Source organism: Equus quagga, chromosome 9, assembly GCF_021613505.1.
Source record: "Equus quagga isolate Etosha38 chromosome 9, UCLA_HA_Equagga_1.0, whole genome shotgun sequence".
NCBI lineage: Eukaryota > Metazoa > Chordata > Mammalia > Perissodactyla > Equidae > Equus > Equus quagga.
In genome coordinates, this window is record NC_060275.1 from 31,543,043 (window position 1) to 31,561,871 (window position 18,829).

Sequence of the window (18,829 nt, forward strand, 5' to 3'; positions counted from 1 at the left end):
TATCTTGGCCTCAAGTAAGATTGCTCCTCTTCAAAATTTTCCAAGGTGATTCTTGTTAGTTTTTACAGAATGGCAAATCCACAGCCAGGGTGAGTTCTAGGATAATATTTGTGAAAAATATTTCTAGCACTATCCTTCCCTGGTTTCTTATGTCTTTCCTGAATATACTGAGTATAGGTTGGCCACCCTTGCTAGGTGAGTTTTCTCAACTTGATCCATTGAACTGGTTCACATTCAAGAGTAAGGAACTTTCTATACTACTCCTCAAGGGAATACTTTCTTTTTAAAGATATATATGCAGTAAGATATAAATATCTCAGCTGAATTTTAGGAATTCCTGAGAGGTAGATTTCACATTGAGGTTCTCAGATGCTCTCAAATCTGTTCATGGATGTCCTCTTTTTAAGAAAAAGGTTGATTTCTGACATATGTAGGTAATTTCTAGGACAAGTGTTTTTAGTTGAGAGCTATTGATTCCTACTTATCTTTCAATTTTGTGCACATATGTGTATATGAATGTGTATTTTGGGAAAGAGGAATAGACCCTCATTTTCATTACATTCTTAAAAACCAATGAATTAAGATATTACAGATTCAATACAATTGTAATCTCTGAAAAGAGAGAAGGAGCTGGATTGAGTTTCTCACAGAATGACTCTTGGAAAAGAAAAACAGAATCCTCAAATCTTTAGGATATAAACCCATACGTGGTAAAATGAATACAATTTAGTATTCAGTCCAATTGATAGGTATTTATCAGATTGCTTATTTCCAACATTGAATTTGATAGATATTTAGGAGAGAGTTTTCAAACATTCTTTGTTTTACATATCATCTCTGCAAAGGGAAACGGCTCTTAGATGTTCCATCAGGCATCCACTTTGTAAAACAAAAAAGAAAGTTTTACAGATCAATCTTTCTAAAATTATCTTTTGAAGTTCTAGAACAAAGCTCAGCTGGCTTTCTCTTCTTTGGTTCCGTCTCAGTGGTAGGTCAGAAGATTTGAGAATTGAAGGGCTTTTTCAATATAATAAGCAGCAGGTTTCCATTAAAGCACAAACTCCATCATCTAAATATATGCTAGGAGTTCTTATAAACAAGTGTAACACGTAAATCCTTGACTGATTCATTTATTTCCAATAGTCCTCTGTGATTCTCAAGTCTAATATCAAATACATCTATCAGTTCTTAAAATGCTTATATATTTTTCCTTAAATTTGTTCCAAACTTCTTCAGCCTTTAAAATTATTTTGTAAGTTTATGGTCATTGACTTAGTCTGTAATTATACCCAGTGTTTCCTAAGGCTTCTTGGTAGCTTCCATGACTATCATGTACTGGCATCTGGTAAATGAAGAGTTTAAATGTGTTGATTGAATGGTATGACACTTGAGTGGAGATGTGGAACATTATTAACATTTCTAAAGAAAAACAGGGCTGAACAGTAATTAAAGAGGTAAGAATAGATTTTATTCAGGAACTATTGCAAAAGGGAAAAGAAAGCTCAATATAGAACTAAGCTCAATTCCAAGTTCAGGAATAGCAAACGGAAATTTATAGCCAAGGAGCAAGGTGAGGGTCAGTGGATGGAAAATCACTAAAACGTTAGGGAGAATTCTGGTTAAACAGACTGAATAGAATTCTTGCTGAAGGAAGGCCAGGGTACCAGATAGCACATGAAGGATGATGGAGAATGAGGGGTTTGATCAAATATCAAGGATGATCACATATACAGTGTGAGGAATTCTCTTTAAACTGACTTCTTAGCAGAATTCTTTCTAAAAAGTGGCAATTGAGAGATGAACATGGAAGCGTAAAAGTCAAGGCCTAGTTTAGAGGAGTGCTCAGAAGGGCCTGACTGAAGTTTCGTTAAGGACAGTATCTGTCAGTATGTTATCAAAATGAAGGAGAAGGTGAAGACCATTCTAAGCCATAGGATATAGGCATGGTCATGGATGGAAAGTACTTCAGTAAGTCTGAGGACATAGAATAGCTGTTTGGACAGTGATGAAAGCCAAGGCTGAAAAGGTATGATGGGCGTAAGAAAGACACATATGCTAACATATCGTGTTAATAACTATGGTCTTTACCCTAATAGCTGCTAACATATGAATGAATGATATGATTGTTTTTAAAACGATGATTCTGGTACCATTGTGAAAGTTCTAATGGGAGGGAAAGAAAATAACTACAGAGAAATCAGTTTTGAGTCTATTGCAATAGAGATTTTTAAGAGAGAGATAAGACTCTGGACCAGAGTAATATCAGAAAAAATTGAGTCATATATGAAACATATTTTGGAGGTGAAAATGAAAATTCAAGGTAGTCATGGTGACCAGACAAAGGATATGAAAGGGGAAGTGTCCAAAGACATTCTCAAGATTTTAGTCTAAATAATTGACTATCACAAGATGGATGGCAAGGCTCTTAATCACATTAGTGAATAGACATATATCTCTTTGCTTTGAGTAGGGTGGAGTGGGAATTTTAGTTTCAAATTTTAAGTTTTAAATTTATTGAGTCTGGGCTATCTTTGAAATTTAGTTGATTGATTAGCCAAGCCAACTTTTCACCATGAGGCCATGCCTCTGATCTCTGTGCTCTACTTCAGAGTAAACCAGCCAGGGATTAAGAGATAGAGGAGACTGCTATTTTAAAATTCATGAAAAACATTTTCCAAATTCTCCTTGATATCCACTTAGTAAACATGTTGCTTTGGCTTGTTTACCTGAAATATTCTAACTCCTAAGGCTATCTGTAAGGAATGTTGATTTGCATTTCAAAAATTCGCCCTAAACTGTCAAATTGAATAATACTTTCCTTTGGAGACTTCCTTTGTCAATGCAAAGACAGGAGGTAAACACTGTTAAAGTGTAAACAGAAATTCTCTTTCACTGGGTCAGGTCCCATTTCTTTGCATTTCTCAGCAGGGTTAGGATAATGCCTTGTACAAGTTTGTTGAATTTAACAGCCTTCCATGCTCTGAACATTTGCTGATGGGTGTATACACTTTTAAAGGGAAGCAGAGCCAGAAGTAAAGTGGAAACAACAAATTTTATTCAGGAACTATTGCAATAGGGGGAAAAGGACTTCATTATAGAACTGCACTCAATTCCAAGTACATCAAGGAAAGGTGAGGAGTTACAGGCAAGGAGAAAGGGTGGGCATTGGTGGACGGAAAGTTATGAAGAGGAGACATCAAGAGTAGGTGGATTCTTGCTAAACAGATTTAGCTGGATTCTTGCTGGAAGCACAAGACCAAGGTGGTGAGATATCAAGTGTGGGGGATGAGGAATTTGATCTGATATTGAGAGTGATCAGATGTCAAGGGTAGGAGAATCTCACTAAACAGACATAGCAGGATTCTTGCTATAGCTGAGCTATCCAGGCCAAGCCAGGACAGGGGCCAAGGTCAAGGTTTGGTTGAGAAGAGGACTCAGAGGAGCCTGACTAAAGTTTGGTCAAGGAGAGAGTCTTTGTCACACATACACACACACACACACACACACACACACACACGAAAAAAAGGAAAAGACTTTTATATACTAATTTTTCCCCTTAGTTTGTTCCTTTACTTCAGAGTTCCCTTCTCCTAATAATGGAAATTTAAATGAGGAAACTCTATAATAGAGACAATACAAATGTTTTACAAAAGTATAGATTTGAAAAAAATGTGGAGAATTTAGAGGAGATATCAAAAAAAGTAATGAAAATTAATAAAAGGTTCTAAATAACATGGATTAGGCAAAATAAAAGTGACAAATAGTTTTAACTACGAAAAGCTGACTAAGGATAAAAACTCACAGAATCATGTGCCTTATTACCAATAGAGACCTGAGAGATTCTCTCTTTATTTTAAATACAAAGAAGTTAAGTTCCAGAGAATGTGCAGGACCTTTAATGAAAAGATCTTTACAATACCAACTGTTTAGCCAGAGCAATTCAAGAAGGATCCTACAGTTAGCTGACACTCTCATTGTGTCGAGAGCCTCCTTATTTTTACTCCAACTCATTTTTTATTGAAACACACTTAAAATTTGGACATATTTATTCCAGAGAAGTATCTGGCATTGTTTTTCACTCTAGATACAGTTTTTCCTTCTAGAACTTTCTCTTATTATCATCATTTGTGGTTCATATTGTGTAATTAAATAAGTCACTCACAGAAATAAGTCATTCACTAGAATCTATTAAAAGACTGATGAACTTACATTGGTTGATAACTTATTAATGAATTGGTGAATGTTTATTAAATTAAAATTCTTTCTTTTTCTTCAGCAATGACAATGCAGTTTATTAGTCATCAGTTCCCTGATTATCATGACCCTACTATTGGTGAGTAAAAGCTTCTTTTCTCCTTTAGCCCAAATAATGACATTGTAAATAAGTGGTTTAGAAATATTGTTGGTGTCTGTTGAGAATGAGAAATGTATTTTACACTATGACTTAACACAAACAGATATAAATGTGTAATATGTAAGCTACTGCAATAAAAGCTTCAAGAAATAATATTTGTCCTTACTTCTTGCCATACACTCTCCTACTCTCCGTTCTATTCTGTTTCTTTCTGATATATGATGTTTGGAATACCTTAAGTTGATTTCAGGATGCACTAATGGATAATTACCTGCATTTGAAAAACTGTGCTCTGGATAATAGAAGCGATGCTATTGTATGCTTATTTGGTCATTTTCTCCCTTTATCAGTCTCTAGATCTTCTGTTGTAGAATTGGTTAACCATGTTAATGGTGCATTTGGAAATGACGTAAGATATAGATATAGTTTTATTCAATATCCTCATCTTGTGGATGAAGAAACTGAGACTCAAAGAGTCAAAATATTGTTAAAGCCCAAATCCAGTCATGTTTCATTTTTCCTACTCAGTTTTCTTTCTACCATATATAATGTTGGACCATTGCACTTGGGAACAAGTTTTCTTCCTCAATCAAAGCAGAAAAGATTTCTTTAAAACTGCTTTACTCTTTTAAAGAGCTACTTTAAAGAATCAGTTGAAAATTCCCAAGCAGAGCCTGCCATAGCATTCTTTGTCTAGAAACACATTGGCATTGAAAACACATCAAACTTTATTTTGTGGAAGAAGGAAACATATACCTTCTGGACTCCTCATAATTGCCTGCTTGCCTGGACTGTGCACTCCTTGGACTACACCTCATCGCTTACCCTTTTTATTTCCTCAGTCTAAATATCTCCTACCCTCACTCCCAATGGATACGATCCTCCAGTTCTTGTTCTGCTCATCAAGCAATTTTAATTCAACTTCCTACTGTGTATACAAAAAGTTATCCTATACATAATTCTCTTGCATCATTTCCTGAAAATCCTCCGGGATGTTTGCTTGAATACTATTGCTAAAATGAATAAAATGTACTTACTTTGTAATTTCCTGTGGGGAATCAGAATTGGCTGCCTCAAAATCGGTCTCTTTGGCTTGATTATTTTTAAGAACAAAGGACTCTGAAAGAAACTTTGACCTTTCCCCTAACTGCCTAAAAGAATTTAGGATAAAAGGCCTGTCCCCCAGACAGGTCATTACCATAGAGTAGACTATGAGGGTCCTTGTTAAGCCCATTCTTATTAAAGTTCTGTTTACCAAACATTTGTTTTTCTATTTCCATGTGAATTACCTTCTTCCCCTTTGAAGTCCCAAAACACCACCCACAACACCCTCCTTTGTCTTTAGCTGAAGATGATATTTAAGCTGGCAGCTTGGCCATTTTGGTGAGTTACTCAGTTTTTCTGGGTCTCTCCTACATATAAATGATATATAACATTGTTTGATTTTCTCCTGTTATTCTTTCTCATGTGAATTTAATTTGTAGCCCAGCCAGAAGGACCTAGAGGGTGTCGACAAAAATAATCCATAACCAATCTATAAATGAAAATTTGGGTGAGTTTATTCTGAGCTGACATCTGAGGACCATGGCCTGGGGCCTTTCTTCCAGAAGGAAGAAAGGGCACCAAGGAAGTGAGGTATACAGAGTGGTTATATACCCCCAAACAGGCTGTTTCACATATGATTGAAATGTCCCTCCCACAATAGTCACAAGATTGCCCTGTCGGCACAGCGCTTGATGGACACAGCAGGTAGTGGGTCTGCTCTCTCAGAGGGCATAGCAGGAGGCAAGTCTATTGTCTTGAGCTGGGTGGTCACAGGTGAGCTCAGCAATCAGTTTCTAGCCTAAGGAAAAATGCTTAATCTTTAAAGAAATGCCAATTTTGGGAGGGGGAGGGAAGTTGCACCTTTATCTCAAGGGCCTTTGCTCTTGCCATAGGGAATATCTAAAGCAGATATACAACGCATGCTCAATGGCCTAGGTCAGGCCGTTTTGGAAAGACAAGGTCAGGCCGAATTAGGTTTACACAAAATGGCTTTCTCGTATACTCCAATATATCCTATTACTTGCCATTTTTATTTGTCAGGGGTAAAGGATTTGTCTTCTTTCCCTACAGCCCCGTAATTCAGCAAGACCTCTTCATCAGTTGAATTGAATTAGTAACATTTACGTGCAGGCGATTAGTATGTTGTTAATCAAGAAGGATTTCTTCGATGAGTTCAGTTTTGTTTCTGAAGGGAAAATAATCATTTTGTAAAGTTTTAGAAGTAATTAGCTACAATTCTTGTTTGATAATCATCTAAATCCATTTTTTAAATATCTTGATTCTGGAATGTTGGTAACTTTGCATAACCCACTATGAGTTACAAAATAGGAGAAATTGTGAGGCAAAAGTTCTGAATATTTTAACTTGTCAGAAAGTTCAACAGAATAATATATCATTTACAAGATCACAAACTCACTCTGTTGTTTGTTATTTTTCATTATTTTTAAAACTTTATATGCACTGGTGTTTCAAAAACCTTACCTTTTTCTTACCAGCCTCTCAAGTCTAATGGCTTGAATAGGGCAACACATGTGAATAAATAAAAAATGGCTCCTTCAAGAGGGAGAAATGAGAAGGATGTGATGATGACTTCTTTAGATATCCATGAGACACATCCATCATTTGAGATTAAGCTAACTGGAAATTCCATATTAACAGCTGAAATCATACCTTTATCTGGCTATAAATAAAATAGCTTCAGAGGAAGAAGTTTAAAAAGGGAGACACAGAGCACTTTATTACTTTCAATTTGATTTTCCCATCATTTCATTTCTTGGCATCTCTAATGGGACTATTGGTTAACAATTTTCCCTTGGTATTCTGCTCAAGGAAGATGAAAGTCCCAAATAATTTACTTTTTACCTGCTCAAGCTGCATAACTATAACAGTCTAGCTATGTTTATGACCCCTAAGGGGAAATTCATATTAGTACATTTTGAAAATCATACAAATTAGAGAAGAGTGTGCCTATCAACTATACTTATTTCACAATTTATATAGGAAATGAATATTTTTCAACCCCTGTTCAGATCTGTTTGTCATCCTACTGACTGAAGTTTTTGAAGTTTTTCTCCGAAATCTTTGATGCATTTGCATCCTTTTTTCTCCCTTATATTTGGCTTAGAATTATTTTTCTTTCAAATATACATCAATTCTGAAAGTTTAGGTTCCCTTCATCACTGACAAGAATTAGGGATATTATTTGGTACCAATGTTCTTTCCAAAAGAGTAATTGCTCTCCTTGTTAACCGGCAACATCTTCAAAGTTGGTAACCAAATGGATCTAGTGTGTGCAAATCCACAGAAGATATCTATGAAAGGAATATTAAAAGGCATTGATTCTAGTCTTCCATGCAAGAAGACCTCACTCAAAACTTAAATTAAGTTCCTTATAAAGATGCCAAATATGGATATATTCAAGTTTTAATTTAATCTTTAAAATGGAGTTATCTCTAAGCATTAGGCATTGTAAGTATGGTTTGATTTTTCTGGAGTGAAATAATTATGGAAATAATAAAAAGAAATGTTTTGACCAAAGGCTTGATGTCCAACCCTTCTTACTAATAAACACATGTGCCATTTTTAATTAACAATAAATCATTAGAGTTAACCATTATATGCAATTCAATGAGCAAAAAAATATTTAAATGCCTACTATTTGCAAAGCAACCTGTTTGTCCTTTAGAAATAAACAATTAAAATAGCACAGTTCATGCCCTTGAGGGATTTTCAATTCAGGAAGAGGAGTTAAGACAAATACAGGAATATTTATAATATCTTTGAAATCTGTTATTACTGTAAGAAAGAAGGAAAGTCCTAAGGAATTTTGAAAGGAAGGAGAGGCAGTTCAGTGATCCTCTCTTAAGCTGCATTCACTGAGTTAGGATCACAGCTGTTTATATATTTTAAGAGCCAAGAAACTCCTGCTATCCATTCTAGAATTCAAGATCCTTTGAGGAGACTTCTCAAAGACTTTTGAGAAAATGACCAAGGATGGTTTGTTTTGCTATGTCCTTTTAATCTTATGATAACTTTCTTGAAATTAGAAATCTTATTCTATATAATTCTAGTTTAACGTGAATTAGATATAAAGTTATTGATTTCTTCTTTGAAGTAGAATCTGGTGTCCCTTTCCTCAAAATCAGCAATATAAATATCAGGTTCTCATTTGTGGACTGTATATTTATTTCAAATTCTTGTTTACTAACACCTTCATACATTGAGAATTGTTTCTGTTCATGCTTACTGATAATCAAATGAGGGCAGGCATGTGAGCATAGAAAACCAGCTCACTTCACTTGGCAAATTAATACAGATGGAAACAAGAGAGAATCTCAAATAGCTTGCTCTGGATAAGACATTTGATACTGGATGGGAAATTCTGAACCATGAAGGATTTGTGTTCCCTCTTTAGTTACAGAGCACGATAATTTTGATTAAGTAATATATGTAATTGGTGATTATCTCTCACTGTCCTCAAAGACTTTCATTTTAGCCTCCTTTCTCTGCAAGACTGTAAAAAGTTTTCATATATAAATATATTTAGAACCTATTATGTGCCAGGTACCATGCTAAACTTGGAATATATAGAGACGAAAACACAATCTGTGCCTCAAAGCATTCCCAGTTGGGTGGGGAAGATAAGCAAGCAAACAAGACCACTACGAAATAGAAAAGCACAAGGTGCTGAAGAAGACAATGTAGGTACAGCTCACTTGACCCGAAGGGGCATGTAATACACGTGGAGCAGATGCTCTCCACAGCGGTTTATAGCATGAGTAGGCATTAGACAAGTAAGGAAGAAGGAAGAATAGCTATTTCCAGAACAAATAGTATAAACACCCAAGCAAGACAGCACAACATGTGACTGAGATGGGGCATTTGGGGAACCAGAAGTCCTAAGGATGAAATAAATGGCATAATGTGTAGGGTAGCAAGAGAGAGGTAAAGATATTGTCAGGGACCAGATTTGTAAACATCTTGTAGGACTAGCTAAGGGTTTAGATATCTACAGTCTTATACTCGCTTCTTAGATAAAAATAAATATACTGACAGCTTGCTTAACTTTTACATTTAGACAGCTGCAAGACAGACAAAGGAAACATGCCGCAACTTGTGCTAGCAACCGACTATCTCTAATAGACCATCGCTTCCTTCAGGATTCTTCATTGTGGTAAAGCCCCTTCATCCACCAGGACCTTATGCCCATACCCAAGGGGAATCCTTGATACCTGTTTCATCTTCACCTACCTTAAATCATTCACCGAACACTGTTGTTTCATTCTTCTAAAAATATCTTGAACCTGTCCCCATCTCTCTGTAACCTCTGCTGCCTTCTTATTCTGAGCCATCCTCATTTTCAATTTGGTCTAACTCTTCCAATTGTTTTTTACAGAGAATCCAGAAATATCTTTAAAAACAGAAATATGGCCTTCTTAGCTCCCAATGTTGTCAATTATGTTTAAGATGAATAATAAAATACTAAGCATAGAGTGAAGACTCTCGTGGTCTTGCTACTGTTGCTTACACTCTTGCCACCTTCCAACTCCTTTTTGAGCTTCAACCGCATCCACCTTTTTTTAGACTCAATCCTCTTTCTGCCTTAGGACATTAATGTAATTATTTTAACTCTGAATGCTCTTTAGCTTTCCACCCTACATTTTTGCCTGGTCAAGTTTCAGCTTAAATATTGCTTCCTCAAGAGAGCCCTCTTTACCTACCCAAAATAAACGAAGTCCTTCTTTCATTCATTCTTTCGGAATTTTGAATATTTACTTAAAATCATTTATCTCTATGTAATTAAATAATTTCTTACTTAATTATCTCTTCAATTAAGGTGTCCTGAGGGTAGGAACTTGCAATCTGTTATTCACTAATGTGTCCCCAGACCTTAGCAGAATGCCAGGCAGATAGTAGATCCTCAATAAATATTTGTTGAATGAAAAATGAATGAGCAAATACATTTCTGGGAAAGCATTAATCATTTTTAGATTTTTCTACGGTTAACTTTAGAGTCCTAGGGAGCAACTAAACTGATAATTAATCAACGATGTGCTAGAGTTCTTCAGCAGAAATTTTCTGTGTATGTTAATAGCTATTTCTTGACCTGAAATGGTTACCAGAAGAAAATTTCTTTGAAAAATTAAAAGCTGCATGCTAATGTCAATTATTATTTCTTCTGCTCTTCTTACTCTTTCTCCTCTTCTGCTTCTTCCTCTCCATTCAATATCAATTAATTAATTAACAAATATTTGTTGGGCAGCTATGGTGTTCCAGGCATTGTTCCAGGCACAGGAATCAATGGTGCACAAAAAGTGGCAGAATGCATTCCAAATAGAGCTTCCCTGCCTAATTTTATTTCAGCATCTCTAAGAGCTGATCATATCTCTTTATCTGGAGTCCAATTGTCCTTTTTTTCTCATTGTATCAGGATGACTTGAGGTCGTTATATAAGTACAACACACAATTTGATTAGACTAAACTGGCCTTAAGGACCTATCCAATTGTTTCTTTGGGTTGTTTTTCCTGCAGAAAGAAAATAGCCTTAAGAACCCAGGACTCAGTTATTATTTTATTAATCTACCTGCTCATACATTTATTCAGTACTCACAGTGACCAGAAATTCATATGACCAGCAAGTTTTCAGCTGTACTTACGTATCCTATTTTCAAGGAACATGTTCTCGTGTAATTGACTGAGCTGTGAATACTTTTCTTCTTTTAGTGCTTTAGACCTCCAATTTCACTTACAACCCATGAATACTGCATAATACACTCATCTGAAAGATTTATATTCTTCTTGAGCAATTGGTAAGGACTGTAACGTGCTCTATAGGAAAAGAACAAAGTGTCCTATGTAGAGTTAAGTCTTCCTGAATGATTTAGGAAGCTTGAAAAAACAAGGACCTCACATAAGTGGCAAAGTACATCAACAATATGGACAGGTCATCTGTGGACAGCATCGTGTCCAATGACCATCATTGCACCACAATGCATGAGCATGAAAAATATCAATGTGATTAGACCAGTGTAGGACGAACATAACACATTAAGGACACATTTCTCAGTATCTCTGGTAGCATACAAAGTTCCTAAGCTAAGGAATTTAGGGAAATAGTGTGTTTGAATCACAGTGAAATGGTCTTCTCAGTGTCTAAAATGTGCACTAATAGAGTCACTTCTTTGTGCTACTAGAAAATCCCTGTTAAAATGTAAATGCTCAGGGGAGAGGTAATGCCCAGAACCATTAGGAGTCACTTATACGTTAGCCTAGATTAATGTATCCAATTATTCTAGTGAGCAAACCACAAAACTATGGTCTACAGAGCAGCGCTGAGGGATAGCATGAGATTTGGAGAAGGGAGGGTATTATCGCCAGGTAGACTAGATGCTTGGTATAATTCTTGAAGGAAATCAAGGCTTATAAACTGAAATTGAAGATTTATATTTATTAGTGACTCTGGAATGCTGAACACAGTAGAATAGAAAGGAAATTAGTATAAAATCAGATCAAAAATTGAATTCTGCCTTCACACTGGCCCTTGATTTTCTTTTGAGACTCATCCCATACGTTATGTCTCTTGTTTGCTGTGCTCCAGTCACACTAGTCTTCCTTCTGTTCTTAAATATGACAAACAAGTTCCTCCATGCCTTTCAGCTTTTCCCAATGTGCCATATTGTCTATCTTGAACACTTTTCCTCTCGTCTTCACATAGCAAGTTCCTTTTCATCCTGTAGGTCTCAGCTTGCATATCACCTCCTCAGAGAGGTCTTCTTCTAAATCAACTGCTCAACACATCAACATACACATAGGCATGTGCGTGTGTAATATACATGCTTTATTCTCAACATCAACATGTGGTTTGTTCCCTTAATAATATTTATCAAATTCTGCATTAAAAATTGTGTTATTCTTTTGTCTGTCTCCCCATGTGGGATGCAGGCTCCATGATGGTAGGGATTGTGTCTGCCTTATTCACTATATTTCACACAGAAGGTAACATAATGCATGGTTTACAAGGGATGCTCAAAAAACCAGTTGAATAAAAGAATGTATGAATGATTTCGGTGTTCTCTTTTTCCCTCTTAACCTAAATTATATTCCATCATCACAGAATTTCAGATCCCTTAGCCTTCTCTATAGTAAGCTAAGCAGCACCTAGGTTAAACCCAAACCTTCAGCTGTTCTGCCACTGGTTTGGGGCAACTGAACATGACCATGCTGCTTGGTGTCACTTTAAATTATTACTAGGGATCTCAAATGGGCTTTGACTGATGCCTGGAAAACACATTTCGGTCCTAGTCTCCTGGCTCTCTAATACCAGCAACGTCTCCCGTCTTCACACTCTCCCTAATGACCTTGCTTGTTACTTTAGTAAGAAACACTAAAGCGATCAGATGATAAATTTCCAAAGACTCCCATCCAGAAGATATTTCCAAAAGCTATTCACCACTTTGCAGCCATACTTGGTCTTCCCACTAATTTTATGACTTAGGTGAAGCACCCATGCTCCTATATAAGCCAGTAACACACTGTCCATTCAGTAGATCCCAGCCCCCTCTCCTGCTCAGGAATTTTACTCAAACAAATTTTCTTTTGGAGCATTTCTCCTCATCACAAAAACATGCTATTATTTCTTTTACCTTAAATATAAAAGGAAACAAATTTAAAAATCTTTTCTTGATCCTACTTCCTCCACCAGTTCCTGCCCCATTTTCCACTGTCTTTACTGTAAAATTCCTCAAAGTATTGTTTATACCAACAGTTCTAATTCCCCTTCTCTTACTTTCTTCAATCAACTCCAGCCAGGTTTTCAATCCCATCACTCCACTGAAATTGCTTTTATCAAGGTTATCTGGACTCTGTAGTGGCTAATCCAATGGTCAATTTTCATTCGATCCATTGTGATCTACCAGCAGCATATGGTATGGTCTACCACTCTTAGATGTCATTCAATCTTTCCCTTGGCATCCAGGATGCCATACTCTTGGTTTTCTTCTAACCTCTGTACCAGCTTCTCTGATTCCTGGCCTGGCTCTTCCTCTTCTTGATATTGAAGCTCCCCTGCGACTCAGTGCTTGGCCTCTTATTGTTTCAATCCACATTCCCTTCCTCGGTGATTCCCGTCAGTGTCATGGCCTTGGGTGTCATTTATACGCTACAACTCCAAAACGTGTATTTCCATCTCATATTTCTCTCCTGATTTCCAGACTTGTATATCTAACTTCTTCCTCAAATTCTCCATTTGGATGTTTAACAGACATCGTAAATTACCCTGTCCAAAACTGATTTCTGGTTCTTTTCACATAAAAACCTTTCCATCTATAGCCTTTCTTATCTCAATGGCAATCCCATCCTTCCTGGTGGTCATGCATAAAACTTTTCAATCTTCCTTGATTCCTCTATTTTTCCATACAGCATGCCCTTAGGAAATCCTGTTGGCTTTTCTTTCAAAATATATCCAAAGTCCACTTATTTCTCACTACTTATACTGCTACCATCTTGATAGGAGCTGCAGAATCTCCAGGCTGGATTACCACTTTAGCTCCTATGAGGTTTCCCTGTTTCTACTCTTGCCCCACTCGCTAGTGTATTTTCACAACAGCAGAAAGAGTGATCTTTAAGAAAAAATAATCTACATTATGTCTCTTTGTTCAAAACCCTCCAGTAATTCCCTATTTCACTCAAAGTAAAAAGTAACACACTGACAAAAGCCTATAAAGTCCTCCAGGGGCCGGCCCAGTGGTACAGGTGTTAAGTTCTCACATTCTGCTTTGGCGACCCAGGGTTCACCAGTTCGGATCATGGATGTGGACCTATGCGCTGCTTGTCAGGCCATGCTGTGGCAGGCATTCCACGTATAAAGTAGAGGAAGATGGGCACGGATGTTAGCTCAGGGCCGGTCTCCCTCAGCAGAAAGAGGAGGATTGGGGGCAGATGTTAGCTCAGGGCTAATCTTCCTCAACAAATAAAAACATAAAATAAAATAAATTTAAAAAAATTTTTTAAAAAGTCCTCCAGAATGGTACACCTTGCCCCTCTGACTTTATTTCTTACCATTCTCCCTCATTCATTTGATTTCAACCACACTAACCTCCTTGCTGTTTCTGGAACATGTCAAATAATTTCTCATCTTGGCCTCTGCAGTTGCTGTTTCCTTTCCTGGAACACTTTCCCTGGATACTCACAGAGCTAACATCATTACCTTCTTCACGTCTTTCCTCAGGGTTCAAATGCCTCTTGTCAGTCAGTGTTATTGTGACCACCACCAGAACTCCTGAAAACACTCACCCTCTTCTATTTTCTCACAGCATATAGTACCTTCTTACTGACTATATAGTTACATCTGTCTTCCTTAGCTGGAACATAAACTCTGTTTTGGTCACTGAAGTCTCCCAACAATCTAGATCAGTACCTGCTTCACAGCAGGTGATCAATACGTTGGATGAGTGAATGTCTAAAGTACTCACTGGCCCTTCAACCTTTAATAAATTAGCACAGATTGCTGACTTTTCCTCATCTTAAAAATGAGGTGATGACACTATTTCTCATTATTGTTCCGTGTGATAACATAGATATAACTGCTTCACATTCTGCTCAAGACAAAATGAATATTATGATTTCCTCAGTAGGAATCAATTGAATTGGAAGATAAAAATGGTAACAAGGAAAGCTGTCAGGAAAAGACCACCTAGATTTTGTGCTCTTTTTTGAAGACCCAGAGAATCCATCCAGTGAGGATGGCAAAATAACCAGAATGACAATTTATTAACTCGCAATGATGTTACTGTCACTGCAACTGGAATTACTCAAAGCGCTTATAATTATGATCATTTTTCCTGAGGCCAAACTACATAAAGGAGGACAAATCATAATTACAAATCCCTGATTCAATTTACTATGTGAAATCTCTATCAAAAAACTGGAAATGAGTAGCATATCACCTCCACGACTGCTGTTTTACACGGGAATATAAAAGTTGTCTGTTAGGCATTGAATCAGTCCAAAGGAAGTTAATAGAACTGAAAGTTCAATGATATCAGGCTAAGAACACGGAACGCATCCATCAGGACAGCACTGGCATTGCACTGAAGACCATAGCATCTCCTTCTTAGCTCCAAAACAGACTATAATTAGATCGCTCCTGGAAATATTGAAATAACAGTGCTATTTTCTCAGTATTCATGATAAGCCAATGTCCTGAATGAGACATTCTTTGTTTATATATGGCAACCTAATCTCATTTCTCTTGAGTTCTGTGGGTTACTGGTAATTCCAGCTCTTTCAGGTTGCTTTTCCTATCAGTATTCTGGCTCATGTCCATTCATTCATTCTTGAATAAATAATTAATAAGTACCCAATGTGTGTGGAGAACTCTTCTTGGAGCTGGGCTACAGTCATGGACAAAACAAAGCCTCTGCCCTCTCAGAGAGTACATTTCAGCGGAGGAAACAGATATTGCAAACATAGCAATAAATATATAATGTCAGGAGGTTAACTTGAGGACATATTTCACCTGAGTTGAATCATATATATTTATTTGATTTGCACTCACTTCCATATATAGTCAAGTTCTCACTAGCCCACTTGATATGGCTTCCAGAAATATTCCTACCTCTTTAAGAAAAAAAAGATAAAATTTTGAATGCAAAATTAAGAATAGAGCTTTGGAAGGGATCCCTGCAAGTGAGCAGCCCTGAAGCTTCAGCTTCATGAGTATTACAATCTCTTGGGGTCTGAGGTGTCCTCTGCCTCTTTCCCAACCCCTCCCGATATTAAGGACAGTGTGAGAAAGGGAGTCAGAGTGAAAGGAGACAGTGGTCTGAACCAAGTGAGGTTATTTTAACAAATTTTACCAAACTGTTTGACCTTGTGCTCACATTGCCAGGGCACATATCTATCAAATCTTCAAGAGGTAAAAAAGAAAAAGAAAAAGGAAGAAACTTCATATCAGCACAGACATAGTAACACTGCAGCTCTGGACTATACTGTCTACTGTTCTATTCTTGCAATGTGTGTGTGTGTGTGTGTGTGTGTGTGTAAGCTTGCAAAAAGAATTGTCTCCCTATAGTCACCCAAATGAATATTATTATTGATTCATTGTGAATAACATGAACCTCATACAGCTAGGGGCCAGTCCTGCCACCTCATAGTTGAGCTCTAATGGATCTGGCCTTAAATACCTGTGATTCCCAGCTACGTGACCCGGGGAAGTTGTCTACATTCTTAGATCTGATTTATTGGACTCTACTTCTTCACCTGAAAAATAGAAATAATAATTGTTCCTATCATAGAAGGCTCTTATGTGGATTAGTAATCATCTCATAAATCAAAGTACTGTTAGTACTTAAATAAATAAATCTTAGTACTAAATACTCCTGTTGGAGGAGGTCATTGAAAGGACATGACCCCAGTGGACACAGAAACTGGACTCAAGCAATCACAGCCTCCTCATCCCCTCCTGTCCTTGGAATGGACATTCTGCCCACCATTCCCACAGTGGGAACCATTTTCCAGGATGCAGCCTTGAGAGAGCAGTGTGTTGTTGAGACCATCTGCACAGTATACATGACTGAACCCAGTTAAAGTCGCCACAAAAACTTTAAGACTCTGGTAGGCAAGTACTAAGATCTACCCATCTTGCAGCTGCCCACGACAAGCCTCTGGCACATTGAAATGGCCCCCTACCAATCTGAAATGATCTGCCTCTTCGGTAATAGCTACCTACCACCTACCAGTCTGAAATAATCTGCCTCTTTCTTCAGTCTCTCCTTTTCCTCCAAGTACAGGGCTAATTTGCAACAAACAATTGGTGAACCATCCAGGAAGCTGAAGAAATGAATCTTGGGAAAGAGGCGTCTGAGGGGGAAGTCCCTAGTTGGCCTCTATGTGGGGAGGAGTGGCCCATATGTTAGATATTTATGGACTGCTGCATGAATACAGGGACACGATGTAAACACCGACTGGTCTAATGCCCTTGTTTGAGGAACTGCATTTAGTACACGGCAGCAAAGAAGAGAAATGAACAGCTGCTGTAGTGGGATGACTTCTACTGCGGGCAGTTCAGCTGTCCACTGATGCCCAGGTGGGGGCTAAAACTCAAGTTAGAAAATTGAAAGAAAAACTGAGATTAAAGAAGGACATGCAGTTGTCCACTACTGTGCTAGCTTTGGGGCTAACAGACAAGGGGGGTGAGTGGGATAATAGATTGGAGACCTTAGTGTGCCATTTTGAAAATCTAGGAGAGCACAAGCTGCGGCAGATTAAGGTCCAAGCACTTGTGACAAAACCTGATTGAGACGCTAAGAGGTGGAATCCCTGGGAAAATGAGCATAGCAAAGGGGAGGATGTTATGGTGATTGACAATGAAATAGACAAGCACCCCATGTCCACTGACCCCTAATATAAAGAAAAATTTTATAAATTACCCTAGACTTCTGATAATAGAGAAATATACCCCAAACTCCCAGAGAGCAAACTTGCATTCTTTCTCTCTTCCTTGAAGATGTAAATCTTATTTTGTCTTTGAAATGTGAACACCCTAGGAGAGAACTAAAACAATGCCCACAATTACCTGAGAAGAAGGCAAAAAAAAAAAGGAAAAAGAGGCTTTTTAAAATACAGACTGCTTATAGAAGATCCCTTGCCCAAAATCTGGTCCACAACTGCTATGTTAAATAATAACAACAATGTTCCTATAATTATTCTTTTAATAGAGCTTTCAGATAGTACCATAACCATGGAAACTTTTAGTTAACCATCTGTGATCTTGACTATAATCAGTAGTTGATTAAAATTATCTGTGGTCAATGTAAAGCACTAGAGACATGCTCCAATTCTGTCATTTCGTGTGGATGTAGATGGCCTTGAGGAAAGTAGTGTACCTACAACAGAAACACTTCTCAAAATTCCCTTTGCTTGTTTAGTGATCATAAGTGAGCTCTTAGTATGAAGTTAAATGATTTGTCTTTTTATCAGCAGTTTATTTTTAAAGACATCTTTAGTATTCTATTGGCTCCTAATGAGCACATTTACATAAACAATTAGACTGAGAAAAAAATATTCATACTGGCGTGACCTAAAAGTTGGCTGATTGCTTATGAATGTACCTTGTGATATAAAAATTATTTTAAGCGTATCTTAAAAGAGCTAACAAAATTTATATTTATCTGCTGTAATTCAAGCAGTTAAAAAAGTGGAAAGTGTAAAATATTCTACTTAGGGAAACATTTAGAACTGTAACATACCTCTTGGTATCTTAAATCTTTTAGTGTTATTTAGATCTATTTACCCAACGTCATTTGTTTAGAAACCTGTAGAACTGGAATCCAAATCCATATTTTATTTGACCCCAAAGTCAGAGCTTTTAACTATTGCCTCCTAATTTATGGCCTCTTCAAAGGGAACATTCAAAGCCTCCATTATTAGCCA

General features: G+C 37.1%; 1 protein-coding gene across 1 annotated transcript in view; it reads left to right on the forward strand.

The window, feature by feature from the left end:
* Window positions 1–18,829, forward strand: part of RIT2 (Ras like without CAAX 2) — a 346,245-nt gene that overhangs the window by 67,723 nt on the left and 259,693 nt on the right. The window contains exon 2 of the mRNA XM_046670844.1: window positions 4,277–4,333. Within this exon, the coding sequence (XP_046526800.1) occupies window positions 4,277–4,333 (57 nt within the window). The remainder of the gene's footprint in view (window positions 1–4,276; window positions 4,334–18,829) is intronic.